The sequence below is a fragment of the Phyllobates terribilis genome, unplaced genomic scaffold (assembly GCF_046119375.1).
Source record: "Phyllobates terribilis strain yellow unplaced genomic scaffold, ASM4611937v1 Scaffold_1__5_contigs__length_1240528914, whole genome shotgun sequence".
NCBI lineage: Eukaryota > Metazoa > Chordata > Amphibia > Anura > Dendrobatidae > Phyllobates > Phyllobates terribilis.
The window spans coordinates 349,176,214-349,198,320 of record NW_027362761.1 but is presented as its reverse complement, the minus strand read 5'-3'; the positions used below and the strand labels follow the sequence as shown (position 1 = coordinate 349,198,320).

At 44.9% G+C, this 22,107-nt stretch overlaps 1 protein-coding gene across 1 annotated transcript in view; it reads left to right on the top strand.

Annotated features, from left to right (window-relative positions):
- TMEM132B (transmembrane protein 132B) overlaps window positions 1-22,107 on the top strand; it is an 874,875-nt gene that overhangs the window by 712,527 nt on the left and 140,241 nt on the right. Inside the window, exon 5 of the mRNA XM_073676144.1 lies at window positions 6,048-6,191. Coding sequence (XP_073532245.1) covers window positions 6,048-6,191 — 144 coding nt within the window. The remainder of the gene's footprint in view (window positions 1-6,047; window positions 6,192-22,107) is intronic.

Genomic DNA, 22,107 nt, shown 5'->3' with positions numbered 1-22,107 from the left:
GTTCTAGTAGTAGAACGTCAGCTTTTATAGATATATTCTTGTTTGTTGACAACCTTTGGCTAACTGTTGCATCAGAATCTGAACGCCTACTCCAGGTATGAGCTAGGAACTGGAGTAGATTTCTGCTATATTTCAATCCACTTTTTGGCATAAATTATATATGAATTTGTCAGACCATGACTGATACTCATTGTTTAAAAAAACTATATTGCTCAAAATGTTGCCACTTTTATGCTGCAGGTATCTGGTGTAAATTTTTTGATGCATTACCTTCATGGCAAATAATTCTAATCACAATTACAGTATGTTTGCATTGTGTCTCAGAAATGACACCCAACCCACGGTTCGGTTACCCCTTGGTTAAAAATTGATGCTAAAAAAGTGACATCCACAGGTCTGAGAGCGAAATGAGGTTCTTGTATAAAAAGCCTTTAAATTGTGAGATGATTGTCTTTGTTGTTTCACATAATATTGATTGTACTTACAGAAGTGTCAGCTTGTGTGTTGTCTCAATACTGTTCTACATATACTAATATCACTTATGAATAGTAGAGATCGGACTGTCCCGATTGGGTACACCTTGTCGCGGTGGAATGGCTTTTACGCTTTTTTTATCAAAACAGTATCAACTGAGTACCCTATGTAATTTATGTGTACTATTACTATTTAATCAGTTACTTTATGCAGGGTATTTGGTCATTTTGTTTCTATCTTGGGCTTTGTCTGTTAGGGTGACCACATCGTGACCGTGAACATGATAATTACAATTACAATAATTAGTAAACATTTTTCCAACTTAAGAATCAAGGAAGCATCAAATTTCTCCTACTTTTATGAACTATCCAGGAATTTCTGGATGGTGGACAGCACTGATTAAAGCAAAAAGGACCCTATAGAAGAATTATGAATAGGACAAAATCTCTATGGCTATGTGCCCACAATGCAGAAATGCTCCAGATTTTTCCTGAGCGTTTCTGCATCTCCCTGGCAGAAAAAACGCATGCGGATTTTACATGCGTTTTTTTAGCCAGGGACAAGCGTTTGTCACGCGTTTTGCACATGCGATTTCGCATGCGGGTTGTCAAGCGCTTTCCAAGCGATTTTAGCATCACTTGGAAAAGTGCTAGACAGCTTGGTCACACTATATAAATCCATGCAACCGGCATGGATTTTATATAGTGTGACCAAGTTAGTTAAAAAAAAGAATAAAAATGGTAAAAAATAAAAAAAAACATTATACTCACCTTCCGATGGCCCCCGATCTCCTTCTCCGGTCTCCCCGGTGGCCCTCGGTGGTGTAAAAGGACCTTCCATGACATTATTTAGTCATGTGACAGGTCAAGCGACCACTGTCACATGACTGAATGATGTCATGGAAGGTCCTTTTACACCATCGCGAGCCACCGGGGAGCCAAGACGTACCGGATAGAAGACCGCGGGCCATCAGAAGGTGAGTGTAATTTTTTTTATTTTAAATTTTTTTTTTTTTTTTTTACAGGTACTATGGTACCCGGGTCTTGATAAGAGTCTCCTCTTCTCCAGACCCGGGTACCATCCTCGCATTAAATCGCGTCATATCCGCGTGTGCACATGTAGTCATGCGGATATTAAGCAATTCAATGCAAGTCAATGGCGGTAAAAACGCCGCGCTTACGCAAAATAATTGGTAGTGCTGCAGATTTTTCCGCAATGATAATCCGCAGCGGAAATTTCCGCAGCATGTGCGGATTATCATTGGGGAACATGCAGACCTTCTACCAAGCGTTTTTTAAGCATTTCTGCGGCGTAATTGCCGCTGCGGAAACGCTTAAAAACCGCATAATGGGCACACAGCCTATCACAGCATTGCACATGCAAAAAAAAAATGATCCAGTGCTTAAAGAGTAACCATTGTTTTTATTTCACAAATCAATAGTACACATGAAAACAAGCAACTTTCTAATATATTTTATGAGAGAAATCTGCTTCTTTCTCTGCTGGAACTGATCTGAAATTCTCAGTTCTGAGGTAAAATCAGTGAAGACCGACTTTTCCTGGGCTGGATCTTCCTTCAATGGCCGAATGGCAGCGGCTTCATCTGCCTCTATGGTTACAGACATGTCCAGGCCACTTTGGCGCTTACCCTCTGTACTCCCCAAAATTATCAGAGGAAGCCTATAATGTGCACTATTTTAAACAAAATATTTATATTTAGAAAAAAGCCACTGCAATAAGAGTTCTACCTGTGCCCCAGTATGTTTGGAGAAGTTTCCTGTTCCAATGATAGGATCAGACGTGCTGACTCAACATCATAGTGTCCGGAGTGATTATTGTACAATGCTGCCAACTATGTAAGTGATCTTTACCTTCTTCTTCATAATTTCTGCCTTTCTATTGCTTTAGAAATCATTTTTCACCGAAGGATACAGATAACAGTGAAGTAAGCAATGTGGAAAACTCTCCAGGCATTTATCAATGATATTATCTCCAAGGAGCTACAAGCTCAGGAGCCATCCATAACAAGAGTTGCTTCCTGAACTTGTGTGCTGTGTCATTAAGAGGCCATAATCCATAGCTACCTACACTGAATGGGGCAGAGAGAGCAGCTCATTTAAAGCAATTAATCAAACAGCCGTCGTGCGGAGGTCTAAATGGAGGCTGCGCTAATGGAATCATTAGTGTTCAACTACTGTAAATTCATCAGGGGATCAGATATGTATAATCTGATGGTCACTACAATGTCTGCTGCGTGGAGAGCTGTTGAAGCATTTTAAAACCATTCTCTGGCAATCAGTCTCTGTCTGTTTGAACGTTTAGTCCCTGGAGGCAGCGGCTTTGTGTAATGTTAGTAAATATCAATGCGATCTGCCAAGGCTTTTCTACTTGGATAAGAATTCAGCACTTAGGTCCTCGGCCAGCCTTCAGTGTTTTATCATTTTTATCACTGATGATTGTTGGTTACACAGGTGAGAAAGTGATTCTTGAGAGCCTTGTTTTAAATTAAAGGGAGTCTGTCAGCGCAAAATGACTGTATAAATCAAGTACAGATGCGCCTTGCCTCATTGGCATGGCTAAACAGTGCGCCTACTCATTTTCCTGTAACGCATGTGGTAATGGAACCATTGTGCCGTGGACCAAGAAGAGCCTGGGGGGTGCATCCCAGGCGAACACCTGCCTCTTCACTAGAGTCCCTGGTGGTATGGTTAGACTTGGCTCCAGATGGACGCCAGGTGCTACTTCGGGAAAGACCTTGGACACACGGCTGCTGACCCCAAGAGAGGTAGGAAGCTGTATCGGCCAGGAATGGATGGCAAAGCAGTCACAGACAGGTGCTGGACAGATACTGGCAGACTCACCTGGATATAGGTGGACATGGCTGGTACGGGCAGGAATGGCTGGTATACAAAAATGGATAGGCAGGTACGGCTGGTATACAGGCAGGTACAGGCAGGTGTTGACAGGTATGGCTGGTATACAGAAAGGGACCTGACAACTAGCAAGTGTCCAAACAAGCAGACAGAACATGTTGCTCGGGCACCTCCCAACAGGTGGAAGTGTCTTAAATAATAACTCCCAGCTATTGGCTGGGGACACTTTAGGACTGTGCACGCTGTCTCTTTAAGGCACCAGGGGCACACTCGCTCATGCCCTAAGCGCGATGCAAGGGGATATGCCAGAGGTGCGCAGAATCCATGAGGCTGCAGCAACAGAAGGAAGTGCAGGCCGAGGGCCGGGGCGGTGAGTGAGTCGGCGTCCCTGCCAGGGGAGAAGAGGATGGGAATCACGCAGGTATGGCAATGCTCCACCGCCCTTCCTTGGCTCCTATAACACAGAAGCTGTCAATCAAAGAGCAGGGAAGACAAAATCTGTTGCAAAACATATGGGTAAGAAGATGCTCTGGTTAGTCACACCAAGGGTGCACCAAGCATCATTTTGTGCTCATGGACTTTCTTAATAAACAATGGAGTAGATTTATTATTATTGTCTTAAATATAAAAAGCTTAAACTAGACCAGTCAAGGAAACATTTGTGCACACTGGGTGATAGCTTTGACAAATCTTGCTATACATGTTAGCCACTTTTCTATTACACCATCTTTTGGGTGTCATAATTTTTTCATTTTGGCACAATGAGGGCAACCTTTAGTGCATTTAAAATAGTAACTGAACTTTTAAAAAAAGATTTGATACGTTGTAGTTACTATTTAATAGTGTTGATTGATGGGGTCTCACAATGTAGCCCCCCACAAATCACTCAAAGGGAAGAGTAATAATACTCATCTTATTATTAATTGTGAACAGAAAGGTTTATGGGCCGGGAGTCCCGCCAATCAAATTTACTTAAAGAGTAACTAAATACTTCACAACTTTTTTTTTCATATGTGAATGCCTTTTTATTTGCAAGCAGATTGGTGGGAGTCCAGACCCCAACCAATTACTCGAGCCTCCAGATCCCCCTGCACTTCTGGACCCAGATACACATCTGCACATCCCCTTCAATCTGCAGATCCCCCATGCACATCTGGACCCAGTTACTCTTTAGCAATGGCTACAATATATTGAACATTTGAAAAGTTTATTTTTGCATTAAGACCCCGATTCATAAGGACTGGCTTTTCATACAGCAGTCTTAATGTGAGGTGTTCAGGAATAAGAAGCGGCACATTCATCAAGAGGTGCACCTCACAAGAAATGTTACACCAATCTGGGAATGGACTAACATTTCTGGCATAAGAAATGCCACCACTTTTTAATAATTTGATGTGCTGGAGTAGCCACACCCTGTCCCACCCCAGCTCCTCACCAGCTTTGCCGATTTTGGTTTGAAAACGCCAAAAGTCACAAATATTTGACACAAATTTAGACTGAGTTCTGTTGCATTTAACCAGATTGCATTTTTTTTACTACATAACTACTAATTCATTTTATATTAGCATTTATTATCCACTATATAAATTCAGTTTCATATTAAATTGAATCAATGTAAATTAAGTTAAATGAAATAATGAAAATTAGTGGAGAGTGAGACCTTTTAATACCACGCTCCCAAAGAGTTGACCTGCAACGTGAGCATTATCACTATTCTGCTATGTCTCTATAAACATTTTCTTCTATAGGCACCAATCCTGTATCTCTTTTCGTGGAGATTTGCCATTCTAGAGCCTATCCATTATAGATTGACTTGCCAGCAGTGCAGGACATCACAACCTACCGTCTTGGCAACCTGCAAGAGAATCTGCAAAACACTAATACAAATTTTTATCATTTAGGCTCCATCTGACTAAAAGTGGTTGTCCAATCAAAACAAAGTATCATCTATCCACAGGATTGGTGATAACTTTCTGCTTGATTGTTGTTTGACCACTGGGACCCACACCAATTATCATAATGGGGACTTTTTATCTCTGACAGGGAACTTTTATCCTCATTGCCTCTCAGAATCCCGAAGACGTATTCAAATTTGCACACTGCCACTCAGTGTCGGACTGGGGTGCAAGGGCCCACCAGTAACATCAACTCCAGTGCCCTACTTTTCAGCTACATGCAAATATGACTTTTCCCTCATTCACAAATTTCTACAGCAATAAACTGGCTGCCTTTATCTGTATATAGCTAATCAAGTGTATTGTGCCAAGCACTGCTCATATTAGAGAATGGTGGCCCACTCCTCCATGGAGGCCCACTGGAGGATTCTCCTGTTGTCCTGTGGGCCAATCCGAGCCTGTGCCACTCCATTTTAATGGGGTAAAAGTTACCTGTTACCTGTTCTGCTGATCGGTGCAGGTTCCAGTGGTCGGACTCCCAACATTTAACAGGCTATCCTCTATCTTGTGGATAGGTAATAACTTGTTTAACCCGTTTCATTTTATTTTCTGGCTTATTTGTATGAATTTCTTTTATGACCTTAGCTGGAGAAATCATCCTACTAATATGTAAAGTAATGTGAAAGTTATAGTCCGTTATATTACTTGTGTAAAGTGTCTACGGTTTATATTGCAAATAAAAATGTGAGAAGATCCAATGTTTTTAATTCTCATGATATTTTATCTTTATTTTCTTCCTACGCAGGACACTGAACTCTTAAACACTGCTATCCTGACAGGAAGGACGATGTCTATCCCTGTGAAAGTGGTGGCTGTTCAGGAGGATGGTTCTGTGATAGATGTGTCTGACTTCACTGAGTGCAAGTCCGCAGATGAAGATGTCATAAAGGTGAGATCTGTTTATGAGGTTATAAATGTCTGGTCTACTCTAGTTTACACATCGAGACCATTTATTACAAACTTTACTTAACGTACATTAAAAATAGGTTGACATTAATCGAATTTTGTTTATGATGAAGAAGATATGTAGGTTTACCTAAAAAAACGCATATATAAGATATAAAGCATACTTTACTACGCATCTACTAAGTTATTTCAAACTCTATAGAGATTTAAGAAGACGGCAAAGATTGCGAGCAGTGCGCCACCGTCTCTTTTCTTTGCGGAGCGTTCCAGTTTTGGCATTTGGGAAAACAATTCTATGTTGAACTTGGCATTTTCTTTTTTTTTCTTCTAACTAGAAAAGTGGCAGAAAATAGTCATAAAAGAATTTTGCTATGTGTAATGCTGACATTTTGCCCACTTTTGATCCACAAATTCATACGTGGAGGATAAAGTGCCAAAGAAGTTTCACGGTGCACAGATATAGGGGATACAGAGGTAGCAGAGGAGCCCCTCAGGGAGCTCAAAGGCTGCTCTGTGACATAAGAAGATGCCATTAGCTAAAATTTTATAGTCAGTTAGGAAACAAGGAGAAAGAGTTTCCAAGAGCCGTTTTACAGCAGTACCTAAAACATTTCCTATCAAATTGCTGGGCACATTATACTGTATATATAAGAAAGATAAAAGGTAATAACAATTAAAGAAGACCATGAACTTTTTTCCCCTAAACCTGTGTGTTTGTAGTGTGCTGTCAGTGTGTTAATATTCTCACTTACGGTTATCCAGCACCATTCTGCTCCTTTTCTCAGTGACGTCACTTCTCTGCTGACTCTCCGGATCACACTGCGCTTTGTGTGACCCGGAAGTGACTTTTACACTGTAAGCCTATGGACTTCCGGCTCACGCACAGAGCATAGAGTGAGCCGGCTAGTCTGAAGAGTGGTGATGTCACTGAGGAGCAGAACAGTGCTGGATTCCAGAGAAGACGTGGTGAGTATCTTAATACACTACAAACACACATACACAGGTTTAGGCAAAAAGAGTTCACGGGAGGGCTATTTCAAATGGCACATGAGAATTATTCCTAAAGAAGAAATATGGTGTAATCTAGCACTGCAACGCTGCTGAGTATCCGGTCAGTACAGATTATACCTAAATTTGTATTTGCTCAAAAATGTAAAATGGCTTCTGATCCCAAATATACAGTATATTGTCTGTTCTAATGCTTAATGGAAACCTGTCACGTGAGAAAGCGCTATTAACCTGCAGATATTAGATTAATTTGCAGGTTAATAATGTTCTGAACCTGCCCAGCGCCGGCACTTAGACCCCCACTGCCGGGAGGAAATTAACTTTATTCCTTCAGGTAGCATTCTGGTTTCAGTCATAGGTATGGGGACAGCGCAGATTCCGTCACCACTCTGTCAGTCAGTGCTGGAGACGCAATTACAGCCGACACTCTATACACAGAGCGGTGACTGAAGTGTAAGGGGCTCAGGGTGACAGTTGTGGCGAGGGGCTGCTGTGTTGCTGGCACCCTACAAATAAACAATGTCCCAATCTTCCTATGCTGTGCATGTGGGGTGCAACACTCACGTTTTGATCACAGGGCTCTGCGTTCTTCGGTTCTTCCATCCCAGGAACTGCCACACAATCAATAGGGAACATTCAATCCGTTTTATAATAAAGAAATTTACTTAACTGTCCATTTTCATCATAATAAAACATGCAATATTGGGCACAAACTCCTCTGTTTCTTAAGTCCATAGCACCACATGTTCTGGTATCCGCTATTTGCTTGCCCTGAGCTGTCCATTCCTGGTCTGGCAATTCTAGCCCGTGGGATGCTCTGCTCAGCTCTACAGCTTCCATGAGTCCCGTGTTAACTCCCTTTTTTGATTCCCCATTCGACTTCCTCTCCTAGGAAGATATTGAGGCACGCTTCTCAGTGCCTCACATGGACCGTAGGCCCCAAATGTTTCAGGAATGTCCACTGTTGAGTATATACTGATGTACTCTTGCTGCTGACCAGCCCGTGCCCTTAGTGCTCTCAGACCTCCAACTACTGTTCATTCCTCATCTCCACTCTTACTCTATCTGATCCTAATCAGGAAGTCTCCCACTTAGTAACTGTCCTGCTCCTCCCACACTGGAGCAGTTCCTGGGCCCATTAACTGTTTCATAACTGGCAGTACACACGTCCTGATTTTATTGTGCCCACAACTGAACTGTTTAAAGTCCTATACTTTCCCTATATCAGACAATATGTATTTACCAGAACACATCTTATAGCATTACATTAACTATGCACCTTGGTGCCTACAAGGTTCTATGCAATATAAAATAATTCATTATAACCACGAGTTACAACCGTTTTATGTACATGAGGAAGAGGTGTATGACCGTCCCTGTCACACCCTTACACCAGCACCATCTCTATGGCTAAAACCGGAATGCTACCTGGAGGAATAAAGTTCATTTCCACCCGGCAGTGGGGTTCTAAAGGCTGGCCCTGGGCAAGTTCACAATGCTATTAACCTGTGAATTAACACCATATCTGCAGTATAATAGCGTATTTTTCATGTGACAGGTTCCCTTCAAGTTTGTCAAAAAACTACCACACTCCGGGGGTGAATAGGTGCTCAAGCAAGGTCCAAACTATAGATATAGAAACTTGGCGCTCTTATGACTCAGGAAATATATTTTTATATATTTAAATTATAGGGGTGGATACCGCATTCCCACCGCCAGGAAATCTATACCTCTCTCACTCCTTTACTAAGCTACCGCACCAACCGGGCACCTGTCTTACATATGCCCTCTGGCCACATCATACTGTACAGCGATGAAGGTCCGCCGTGACCGAAACGTCTGTTTTTGTACTTTATTTTTCCCATTAAATATTGAAAAATATATTTCCTGAGTCATATGAGTGCCAAGTTTCTATATCTATAGGTTCCCTTCAAGTGTCATTCTGGAGGCAGTCCATCCCATGGTGCTTATTGATTCTTCTTGCAATCTCCCAACATCCACTCATCATCTTTTCCTTCTCTAAAGGCTGTAATATTCTGCTCTTTTCCATTGATTTATTCCTGGAAAGAAAGCCTGTAAATCAGGTTGGTCTAACAGGCAAATCAAGGTTCTGCTCATCTTTATTTGCTTTGTATTTTTGCTGGATGTTCGATAAAAGCTTCTACATGTTTCTACAATAATCTGCCTTTTACATCTCTACAAATATAAGTCTGGCTTGTCTGAACATATTTTATTGTATTCGAGTTACAATACTTTTTTATTTTTTATTTTGTGCTTTGTTTACCTTGATAGGAAGTCTAAAATCAGGGTTTCAAGTATAAGATGTACATCAATGCTTTCTGAAAGCAGAATGTATTTGCTGGTGATCACTTCCATCATAAATCCTAAAAACAAAGAATTTATTTCTCATTTTAGAGTACTCTATGGAGCCTTACAAATAATGTATTTTTTTCCTTCATGTGGCTAACTCAAAAGCCAGCATCATTGATATATACTGTAACCGCTGGGTGTTACGGCTGTTCTACTGGTAATTACTACTAATACGGGTACAATTGCAATTTCTGCACTGATTATATTATTGGCTGCAGAATTTTTACAGGTAAAACACAAACATATTTCACTCATAGAAAACAAATGTCCAATAAATCCATGCAAAACTGTGGCAAATAATAGGAAATCCAGTGCACTTTTGCTTTGTGCTAATTGGCTGTGTGGCACATTATTGCTATGTGGGACCCCAGTCTTATACACTGACATCAGTGGAAGTAACTCTACCAAGCAGGGCCGGCGTCAGCACCCGGCGCACCTGGGCAAGTGCCGGGGCCCTGAGCAGGCGTGGGGGCCCACTCACCGTCGGGCAACCCAGCGTGCTATGGGACCCGTGAGCGGTGCGGTGCCAGTGTCAACGCCCGCTCCCACCCTCTTGCTCAGGGCCCCGGCACAATACTTACCTCTCCCCATTCCTCCGCAGCAGTTCCGATCTCATCAGCGGCTGCAGCACTGTGACGTCTCAGGTCAGAGAGCACGGTGACGTCTTTACACCGCGCTCTCTCCTGAGCCGTCACAGGCAGCGCAGAGAGAGAAGACGCCGACTTGGGTGAGGGGTCCGGAGCAGAGGCAGCAGGTGAGAAGTGAGGTGAGTATTTGATTTTTTTTTATATGTATGGAGGCATGGGGCATTATATGGTAGGGGGGAACAAGTGACATCCTGCATGGGGCATTATATGGTGGGGGGGAACAAGTGACATCCTGCATGGGGCATTATATGGGGGGGAACAAGTGACATCCTGCAAAGGGCATTATATGGGGGGGAAGTGACATCCTGCATGGGGCATTATATGGGGGGAACAATTGACATCCTGCATGGGGCATTATATGGAGGGGAACAAGTGACATCCTGCATGGGGAATTATATGGGGGGAGGTGACATCCTGCATGGGGAATTATATGGGGGGAGAGGTGACATCCTGCATGGGGCATTATAAGGGGGGGTGACATCCTGCACGGGGCATTATATGGGAGGAGAGGTGACATCCTGCTTGGGGCATTATATGAGGGGAGAGGTGACATCCTGCATGGGGCATTATATGGGGGGAGAGGTGACATCCTGCATGGGGCATTATATTGGGGGGAGAGGTGACATCCTGCATGGGGCATTATAAGGGTGGGGTGACATCCTGCATGGGGCATTATGTGGGGGCCAGTATTCTGTATGGAGCGTTATAAGGGGAACAGTATCCTCTATGGAGTGTTATAGGGGGGGACTAGTATCCTGTATGGAGCGTTATATGGGAACCAGTATCCTGCATGGACCGTTATATGGGGACCAGTATTCTGCATGGAGCAATATATGGGGCCCATAATACTGTATGGAGGACTATACAGTCCGGTTTGCACTGTGCGTTCAGAGAATTCGCCGGTTTATGAGCTTTTGTAGAATTTACAATAGATATCACTCATGTAATGTAAGAAGTAAAATCTTTGGCATTGTACTATATATATACAGGGTGGTCCAAAAGTAGGTGGACAGAAAGTGTAATAAGGTTATGAAGGGGGAGATTTATCAAACAAAATCCAGTAATTTTAGATAACATTATGTGGAGTGATGAAGCTTCTTTCAAATTATCCGGCCATATTAACAGACATAATTGTATTTACTGGTATAATGAGAACATGCATTTAACATTAGAGCAACAACTAAATGAGCCTGATGTCAATGTTTGGGGTGGTATTTCAAGTTTTGATGTTTTAGGACCAATATTTTTTGATGGAACAGTCCCAGGAGATAAGTATCTCGAAATTCTAATGAATCAAGTTGTTCCCCAGTTACAGCAACAGCCTAATTCAAATGACCTTTATTTCCAACAAGATGGGGCCCCTTCACATTATTCAAGAGTAGTCCGCGAGTATCTTGATGAAACATTTCCTAATGAATGGATTGGCCGAAGAGGCCCATTTGATTGGCCGGCACGTTCACCAGACTTGACCCCAATGGATTTTTTCTTTTGGGGAGTACTCAAGGACAAAGTTTATAGTCGAAAACCAAAAAGAGTCAGTGATTTGAAAAATTACATAAGAGATGCATTTTAAGAAATTAATATCCAAAGAGACTTGTGCAAAAAAGTTTGTCGAAGCGTAAGAGGCAGACTTCAAAGCTGTGCAAATTGTAATGGAAAACAGTTTGAGCACCTGCGTTGATAAAATTTAAGGGCTTTTGTATTATTGATCAGAATAAAATTTAATTGTCAATGTTATGCTTGTGTTAGTAAATATAATTTTATATATAAATCAAAATAAATGTTATTATTTTCTGTCCACCTACTTTTGGACCACCCTGTATATTTCTCTTCGGTGTCTGTGCATCATGAATCGTGGTATGTGTTAAAGGGGCCCACTGAGACTTTTGTGCCCAGGGCCCACAAAAACCTGGAGCCAGCCCTGCTACCAAGGGCCACTGACGGCAGCCTGAATTTGGTTATGTAACTTGTTGAGTGATTGAAAACACGATTCAAGGCATTTTTTAAAAAAAAATAATTATTGTGATACCTAATAACCAGTTACCAACATCACTACTCTCTCCTGGCACTACTTTTTCCATGGTCAAGTCTGCTGGGACTGTTTTGAGTATGCTTTTTTCCAGAAATAAAAAAATCTTTCCGCCATCTCATTCAACCCTCCCAACTGACCTATCTATCAACGTCATTGGCTGCCCACTCTCCCCAGTCCCTCAAGCTCGCTGCCTTGGGGTAACCCTGGACTCGGAACTCTCCTTCAAACCACATATCCAAGCACTTTCCACTTCCTGCCGACTCCAACTCAAAAATATCTCCTGGATCCGCACATTCCTAAACCATGAATCTGCAAAAACACTAGTGCACGCCCTCATCATCTCCTGCCTTGACTACTGCAACCTCCTTCTCTGTGGCCTCCCCTCTAACACTCTCGCACCCCTCCAATCTATCCTAAACTCTGCTGCTCGACTAATCAACCTGTCCCCCCGCTATTCCCCGGCCTCTCCTCTCTGTCAATCTCTTCACTGGCTCCCCATTGCTCAGAGACTCCAGTTCAAAACCCTAACCATGACATACAAAGCCATTCACAACCTGTCTCCTACATATATCTCCGACCTAGTCTCCCGTTACATACCTGCACGCAACCTCCGATCCTCACAAGATCTCCTGCTCTACTCCCCTCTTATCTCCTCCTCCCACAACCGTATACAAGATTTCTCCCGTGCTTCCGCCCTACTCTGGAACTCTCTACCCCAACGTATCAGACTCTCGCCTACCGTGGAAACCTTCAAAAGGAACCTGAAGACCCACCACTTCCGACAAGCCTACAACCTGCAGTAACCACCGCTCCACCATACCGCTGCACGACCAGCTCTACTCTCACCCACTGTGTCCTCACCCATCCCTCGTAGATTGTGAACCCTCGCGGGCAGGGTCCTCGCTCCTCCTGTACCAGTCGCTGTCACATTGTGTTCAAGATTATTGTAATTGTTCTTGTATTATACCCCTTTTTCACATGTAAAGCGCCATGGAATAAATGGCGCTATAATAATAAATAATAATAATAATAATAATAATAATAATAATACTGTTGCCCATAGGTTGTGTCCAGGGTGACAGTCTAATTCATTTATTTTACTCTTTCTGTGGAAAATAAAAGTAATAACCTGTTAAAATCTCTGTGTTTAGAGCCACAAATGTTATTGGCACACAAGGATCTTTTACAGTGGATCTTCAAAAGCACATTACCCATACCCTTTATAATGGCTTGCACATGCTCTTCCCCAGACATGAGGCCAGCACCTTATTTAAAGGTTTGCCTTAATTAAATTTTAGGCTACAAGTCTGCAGTCCCTCTATGTATCCTCATTAGTGTTGAGCCACCCCCGTAGTGTTCGAGTTCGGTTCGTCGAACACCCGTGTGTTCGCCGAACTGTTCGTCGAACTGTTCGTCGAACACCTTCGAACACCGTTAAAACCAATGGCAGGCAAACAAAAACACATAGAAACACATAGAAAACACCTTCAAAGGTGTCCAAAAGCTGACAAACTGCTCAGAAGACACAACTAACACATGGAAAAGTGACAAGTACATATAGTCATGCGAAAAGAAAAGAGGTGGAGGAGTAAAAGGAGGGGGAGACACAGATATAGGCATGTCATGCCCTTCTAAAATCCAAAAAGTGAGAAGCCGACACGTTCAGTCCGCTCCTGCCCGTGCCACCTCCGCGTCGCCGGGTTTGTGCCAGAGCCGCGGTGAACCCTGACGGCCAGCCCCCCTCTCCCAATACTGGTGCCTGTCCGCTGGTGGGTCGAGTGAGCCCCCCTGTGGTGGAGGCAGCTCTAAGCTTTTTAATTTAAATTGTCTCTCTAATTTGAATGAATACACTTTAAATCCATTTACAAGGATCTATTGGAGGGCAAGTCTCATGCCAGCAGCCGCGTAATTCCAGCTCCAGTAGCGTCCACTAAAGCTGCTGCAGTTAAAAAGCTTTTATAAGGATCGAGCTCGGCTGTCCACCGCAAGGCATCCTACTGCCAGTCCCAGCCCCTATGCCTTGGGGTGCCTCCTGATGCTCTTCACTGAGTATCCCGTGGTCCCAAAGCATTTCCTTTGAAAAAATTAAGTGTCCAAACTACAGGTGGTGTAGCTTGCTTAACAGCCGGGATAATCCGCTGACTAGCAGACACTGCTACTAGGCACAAAGTATTTCCTGGGCTAGATGCAGTTAAAAATTTGTAATTAGATACTCTTGTTGGATGCTGAGAAAGCATTCCATAGAGTCTCCTGGCACGCCATATATGATTCTCTTAAAAAGCTTGGGGTAGGGGTCTAGGGGACCCTTTTATAGCCAAAATCACGGCCCTGTATCGCAATACGTCACCTAGGCTGAAGATAAATGGAACTGTAGCACCCTGAGGGCTCGGTTGCTACAGAGGTATTGCACCTCACCCAGAGGTGTGATATCTCACTCTCAGGTAAGGATGGAGTGTGGATCAGGACCCGACACCTGTCTGAGCAGAAGTGGCAGGGAGCAGGGGCTCTGCATGAGCTCTGCTCCGGAGGCGGGCCTAGTAACAGAGGCCCAGGCCTGGAAGAGGGAGAAGGAAGGAAGAGGAGCGGAGAAGGCTCCAGGAACGAGGAACGAAGGGATCCCAGGGGTGCGGACGGGCGAGTCGCCACCGTACGCCCGAATCCACCTGCGTGGAGGGGTCAGGCCAAAGGGGGAGACCGGTCCCCGAAACTAGTGGAGGCAGGAAACGACCCTCAGCTAGAAACAGGAGGCTGTGACATTTTATTTGGCGCAGCCCCTCGCTACACCCGCTAGGAGGGCACCACATAGGGTCAGGGAAACTGGCGCCAAGTTTACCAAGAGGAGGCCCGAGGCAGCCGGACAGAAGGGTTGGTAAGAAAGGCCAGACAAAGGACACACAAAGGGGGTCCTGTGAAGCGCTCCAAAGTTATCTGGGAGTTGTCTGAGCCCCTCACCTGGTGAGCACAATACGACGTGGGCAGCCGTTACCTGCAGACGTGGTCTGGATAATAAGAACTGTGAGTAAAGGCCCTGGACTGCATCACTGACTCCGTGTCGTTACTGCTGCTGCCCTGCACCATCACCCCCATCCTCCGCATACACTGCTCTGAGGTTATACTCCTCCCATGGGGAGTTATGCTACGCTCTGCTGCACCCACAACACCAGCCTCAGCGGTCTGCCCTGGAGCTGCGGTTCACTCTGACCGCAATCCACGAGTGGCATAGTCGGACATTTAAACATCAAAACCACATAAATAGTTCCGCCACTGGTTTGACCGCCCTGAGCCACGGAACCGGGTCGCCGCCACGGAGTCTACAACCACCAGCATCCACCAAAAAGGGTCCGGCTCCGGGTGTCCCAAGGCCCAGGGAGCGCGTCAGAACATTTTCATCACCTTTCACAATCACCAATGGGACAAGGCAGGGATGTTCTCTGTCCCCTCTCTTATACATCCTAGTGACGGAGCACCTGCTCTCATCAATTCGCCATAACCCCAATATTAGGTGGATTGAGGTGGGAGGCACCGAGTACAAGTGCTCTCTATTTGCTGATGATGTCCTAGTATATATCACTCAATCACATATATCCATCCATGCTGTTATGGCTGAAATAGATCACTTTGTTACATGGTCAAATTTTAAAATCAATGCAGCGAAGTCTGAGGCCCTCGATGTCTCCCTCCCCAAATCCATATAGGATTCCATCCAATCCAACTTTCCCTTTGCCTGGCCCTCAGAGGGTATCAAATACTTAGGAATTCCTATTCATAGAGACCTCTCCCATCTATGTTATCTTAATTTTGGGCCCTTTATTGAACAACTCCATACAGACCACGGTTGGCAAGTTAGAACTGTAAGATTCACTACGTGAACCACTGGTGTTTTGTGGAAAAGCACATGTACACTGTGTTCCAAATTATTATGCAAAAAGTGTTTAGGAGTGATAAAGGAAGAATTTGTTTGTTTGTCAGTTAAACTCATTGATGGTGATGTGTGTCAGGGCTCTTTATATCACTGTAAGCAATTGCAGACACCTGTGCTAATTAGTTTGGCAGGTGTGTCCAATGAAAGGCAAGACTACTTAAGAAGGCTGTCTCACATTATTAAGCAGCCTACATTTTCTGCCAAAATGGGAAAGAAAAAGGATGTGTCGGCTGCTGAGAAGCAACAAATTGTGGAGTGTTTAGGTCAAGGCATGACTACAATCAACATTGTGCGATGATCAGGATGAAGTGTCTTGGCAATCAAGAAGTATGTTGCTGATTCACAGTACACACGTGTGCGTGCTGATAAGGGCAAATTGAGGACTCTTTCCTACAGGCAATTACGTCAGGTTGAAAGAGCAGCGGCAAAAAAGCCTTGTCATAGCAGCAGACAAGTTTTTGAAGCTGCTGGTGCCTCCAACGTCCCCCGAACAACAAGATGCAGGGTCCTTCAAAGGTTTGCAGCTGTGCATACGCCATCCTGTCGACCTCCTCTATCCACTTCACACAAGCAGAAACGGCTCCAGTGGGCCAAACATTACATGAAGACTGATTTCAAAACTGTTTTGTTCACGGATGAGTGCCGTGCAGTGCTCGATGGTCCAGATGGATGGAGTGGAGGATGGCTGGTTGATGGACACCCCACGCAAACACGGCTACAGCGCCAACAAGGAGGAGGTGGAGTAATGTTTTGGGCTGGAATCATGGGGAGAGAGATTGTCGGCCCCTTTAGGATCCCTGAAGGCGCTAAAGATGAACTCCATAATGTATGTGGATTTTCTCAAACAGCACTTCCTGCCATGGTTCAAGAAGAAGAACCGTGTATTTCACAGCAAGATCATTTTTTTGCATGATAATGCACCATCTCATGCTGCACATAAAACATCTGCATCTCTGGCTGATATGGGCATAAAAGGGGACAAACTTATGGTGTGACCCCCATGCTCCCCTGACCTCTACCCCATTCAGAACCTTTGGAGCATCATTAAAAGGAGTGTCTATGATGGCGGGAGGCAGTTCACATCTAAGCAACAGCTCTGGGAGGGTATTCTGTCCTCATGCAAAACAATTGAAGCAGAAACCATCCAAAACCTGACAAATTCAATGGACGAGAGAGTTCAGAAGCTCCTTTCGAACAAGGGGTCCTATGTGAAAATGTAACATCACCTAGAATAAAGTTTTGAGTTGAAAACTGTTTGATTTCAGTTTCTAATAACCTGCTAATGCTTATAATTTCAAAAATGACCATTTTTTTGGTCTTTATTAAAATGAAAAGGTTGATCGAAAAGTTTGGGGGATCTAAGAGTGTGGCAACCCAGTAGTCATGATTACTTTGAATTCTGACAATATGAGGGTCATGCTGCAGGTAGTGCAGCAAGAAGGCACTTATGTGTCTTGCGCATCTCGGAGCCCCAAAATTATTTTCCGGGCTAGATGCAGCTAAAAATTATTATTAATTTTAAATCTGGTGAAGCTTTAGTATAGATGGCCTAATAGGATCAGTGCTGCACACTGCTACAAAGCCCAAATTATTTTCCAGTCAAGATACAGATAAACATGATTAGTAATTTTAAATCTGGTGGAGCTTATTATAGATGGCCTAATAGAATCAGTGCTGCACACTGCTACAAAGCCCAAATTATTTTCCAGCCAAGATACATATAAACATGATTATTAATTTGAAAGCTTAAAACGACTGGTAGGGTGATTTTAACCAATCATCAAGCTTTTACTCTCCCCAGGATGACACAGGGGTAGAAAAGTCGTTTCGGATCCATGATTTGTTCATCTTTATGAACGTGAGTCTGTCTACATTATCAGTGGAGAGCCGCGTGCGCTTATCTGTCAGCACACCACCAGCAGCGCTGAACACACGTTCAGACAGAACGCTGGCTGCGGGGCATGACAAGATCTCCAAGGCGTAAGTGGCTAGCTCCGGCCATTTATCCAGATTGGAAGCCCAAAAAGAGCAAGGGTCCAGTGACACAGTCATGGCTTCAATGTTTACTTGGAGATACTCCTGTACCATCGTCTCTAGGCGTTGACTATGTGTCAGACTTCTTGTCTCCTGTGGCCTTGCAAAGGATGGGCTAAAAAAGTGGTGAAATGATTCCGCAAAATTGAGGTTACCAGCAGATACTGTGGTTCTGTAACGGTTTGAGTGCTGAACACTTGACGGTCCCACGGTTGGCAAGTTGGAACTGTGAGATTCACTACGTGCACCACTGGTATTTTGTGGAAAAGCACATGTAAGATTCTGCAACAGTCTCTGCTGATACTCCTGCATGCGTGCATCCCTTTCTATGGCAGGAATAATTTCTGCAAATTTACTTTTGTACCGGGGATCTAACAGTGTGGCAACCCAGTAGTCAGGATTATTTCTAATTCTCACAATTCGAGGGTCATGTTGCAGGTAGTGCAGCAAGAAGGCACTCATGTGTGTTGCGCATCCAGGAGCACCAAGTCCCTGTTGTGTTGGTGGTGAGGTAACAATCATGCTTCCTTCCTCTGTCCTCTCCCCCCAACCTCGCACAACAGAAATGTGATCAAGGTCTCCCTCATCTGATGAGTCTTCCATCAGTTCGTCCTCCACTTCTTCCTGGGCTCCTGCACCTTCCTCACTAGTTTGGCTGCTACCATGCGCCCTGGTAAAACCATCTCCCCCACCCTCACATGCCTGCCGCCTTGGTGCTGCCGACCGTCTGGACCTTGCAGATGTTAGCCCTTCCGCATACAACTCCTCCTCCTCTACTTCCTCCACCTCCTCTTGTGCCACCACCTGACTCCGAATTCTGTTTAACATGTGCTCCAGCATGTAAATCACCGGAATAGTCATGCTGATAATGGCATCGTCAGCACTAAACATCTTCGTCGCCATTTCAAAACTGTGCAGAAGGGTGCATAGGTCCCTGATCTGAGACCACTCCTCCAGCGTGATTTGCCCCACCTCTGGATCTCGTTGGCCCAGGCTATACGTCAGAACGTATTGCACCAGGGCTTGTCGGTGCTGCCACAGTCGCTGCAACATGTGCAGAGTTGAATTCCACCGGGTAGGCACATCGCATTTTAGCCGGTGAAGTGGCAGGCCCAACGACTTCTGTAGAGATGTAAGTCGCTGAGCTGCGGGATGCGAACGGCGGAAGTGAGCACACAGCGACCGTGCCCTCTGCAGAAGGCCATCTAGTCTGGGATAGTGGGCTAAAAATTGCTGGACAACCAGGTTCAACACGTGAGCCATACAAGGCACGTGTGTGACATTGCCCCGGCGAAGGGCAGCACCCAGGTTTGCAGCATTGTCGCACACGGCCTTCCATGGTTTCAGGTCCAGTGGAGACAACCATTCATGAAATTGGTTCTCCAGAGCTGACCACAACTCCTCAGCTGTGTGACTCACATTTCCCAGACATTTCAATGTAAAAACCGCCTGATGACGTTGAGCCCTACTGCCAGCATAGTAAGGAGGTGTGCAGGATCCCTTCTGCGCAGTTAGAAAGCTTGTGGCATGACCAGACAGGCTTTGGGTGCAGGTGGAAGACCGAGAGGAGGTTGAGGAGGCAGAAGCAGTGGAGGAACTTTGACATAAAGTGGATTGACGCACAACTCGTGGGGACGGCAAGACTTGGACAGCAGCCCCTTGTCCTGCTGTCACCATAGTTACCCAGTGCCCAGTCAGCGACATGTAACGCCCCTGTCCATGCCTACTCGTCCAAGTGTCTGTGGTGAAATGCACCCTGTCACACACAGAGTTTCTCAAAGAAGCGGTGATGTTGTGTGCGACATGCTGGTGGAGCGCAGGCACACCTTTCTTTGAGAAGTAGTGCCGACTGGGCATCTGGTACTGGGGCACTGCGACGGACATAAGGTCTCGAAAATCCTCTGTGTCCACCAGGCGGAAAGGCAGCATTTCTGTAGCCAAGAACTTGCAGATGGTGAAATTCAACCTCTTAGCTTTCTCATGGCTAGGAGGAAATGGTCTTTTACTTGTCCACATCTGAGGGACCGAGGGCTGGCTATTGTGCTTAGACGGGGTTGATAAGGGGGTCCCCGGCAAACTGCCGGTCTGTGAGGAAGATGCAGGCGGACATGTTAGGTTGCCTTGATCCAAAGGTGGTGCTATCGATGTCGGACAGCGCTCAACACCAGCTGGTGTTACCACCTCCAAAGAAAATGATGACCTGCCAATCACGCTGGCTGTTGCGGGTAAAGAGGTGGCAGGTCTGCGCCCCAAAACAGGTGTGACTGCTGTCCCCCCAGTCACAGAGGATGAAGAGGCCGCGGATGCACAAGATATGGCAGACGGTGGTTGGCCCGGCCGGCTAGGCCGCATTGTAGCACACTGAGCTTCCCACTGCAACTTATGCTTCATGTCCATGTGCCGGTTCATGCATGAAGTACTCAAACTATGTATTTTTTGGCCTCTACTTAGCTTTTGCTGACAAATGTTACAGATAACACGAGTTGGGTCATCTTTATCGATCTGAAAAAATGCCCAGGCTATGCAAGCCTTAGCACCCATGCGACCTGAAGAGCCACCACGACTTGTGGTGAGAGGCAGAGTTGTGTTTGAGGATGCAGTTGTTGACGTGCTTCCAGTACTACGTCTCTGTCCAGGAAGGCGCAACCTGACCTCGTCGTCACTAGCATCTTCCTCCACCTCCTCTGCTGACCTCATCTCTTGGCTGACTGTGGGTTGACAGTAAGTGGGATCTCCAACCTCATCATCATCACCCTGTGCGTTATCACACCCGTCGTCCTCAGAGCCAACCTGTTCCTGCCCTGACAAAAAACTAAAGTTGTCGCTCCAATCAGGTATTTGAGTCTTATCATCGTCTTCCTCATTGTCTCCACCAACAGGAGTTACAGTTTGGGAATGAGGGTTTACATTATGGTCAGAACCTTCTGCGTCTGGTCCTGGATCCGACTCATAAAGATTCTGGGCATCAGTGCAGATCATTTCCTCGTCTGGATTCACAGAAGCGCTGAAGTCGACCTCTGATTCCCAGGCTATAGTATGAGTAAACAGCTCTGCAGACTCAACCATCTGTTCTACCTCATACTCAGACGGGCAGCTGGAGATTTGGGAGCTGTGAGGAAGCAAGTGCGATTGGGGTGACACCTTTGAGGACTGGAGTATATGTGATGTTGAAGTTGATGTGGAGGAGAGCCCACTTAAAGGAGCACTTGATATCCGTTGAAGCACCTGCTGTTTTTGTGCCTCATCTGGAATTTGTAGCGATTGGCGTGGCCGTAAGAAAGGGATCTTATCACATTGTCCGCTAAAAGAAGTAGACATTTTAGTTTGGCTGGAAGATGGTCTTTCTTCTGCAGATGTTACTGTTGCTTTAACACCTACCCCACGGACACAACCTTTTTTCCCCTTCCCAACACGCCTATTCCCCTTTCCACCAGCAGCAGGCCTTTTTCCACTCATTTTGGTGGTTAACTAATTCACAACTCTGGAGTTGTTTGCACAAAAAAACAATGGATGGGAACCGAGCAGAGCTGAGTGGCCAAACTGTGGTATTAGGCCAAAACTATTGGCTGGGTTAGATGCAGAAAAAAATTATATTCAATTTGCAACCTGATGGAGGTCAGTATAGATGGACTAATACAACAAGTCCCACACACAGCTAGAAGCCCAAATATTTTTTCAGAGGTAGATGCAGAAAAAAATATATTCAGTTTGCAACCTGATGGAGGTCAGTATAGATGGACTAATACAACAAGTCCCACACACAGCTAGAAGCCCAAATATTTTTTCAGAGGTACTGTAGATGCAGATAAAAATTATTTTTAATTTGCAACCTGATGGAGGTCAGTATAGATGGACTAATACAACAAGTCCCACACACAGCTAGAAG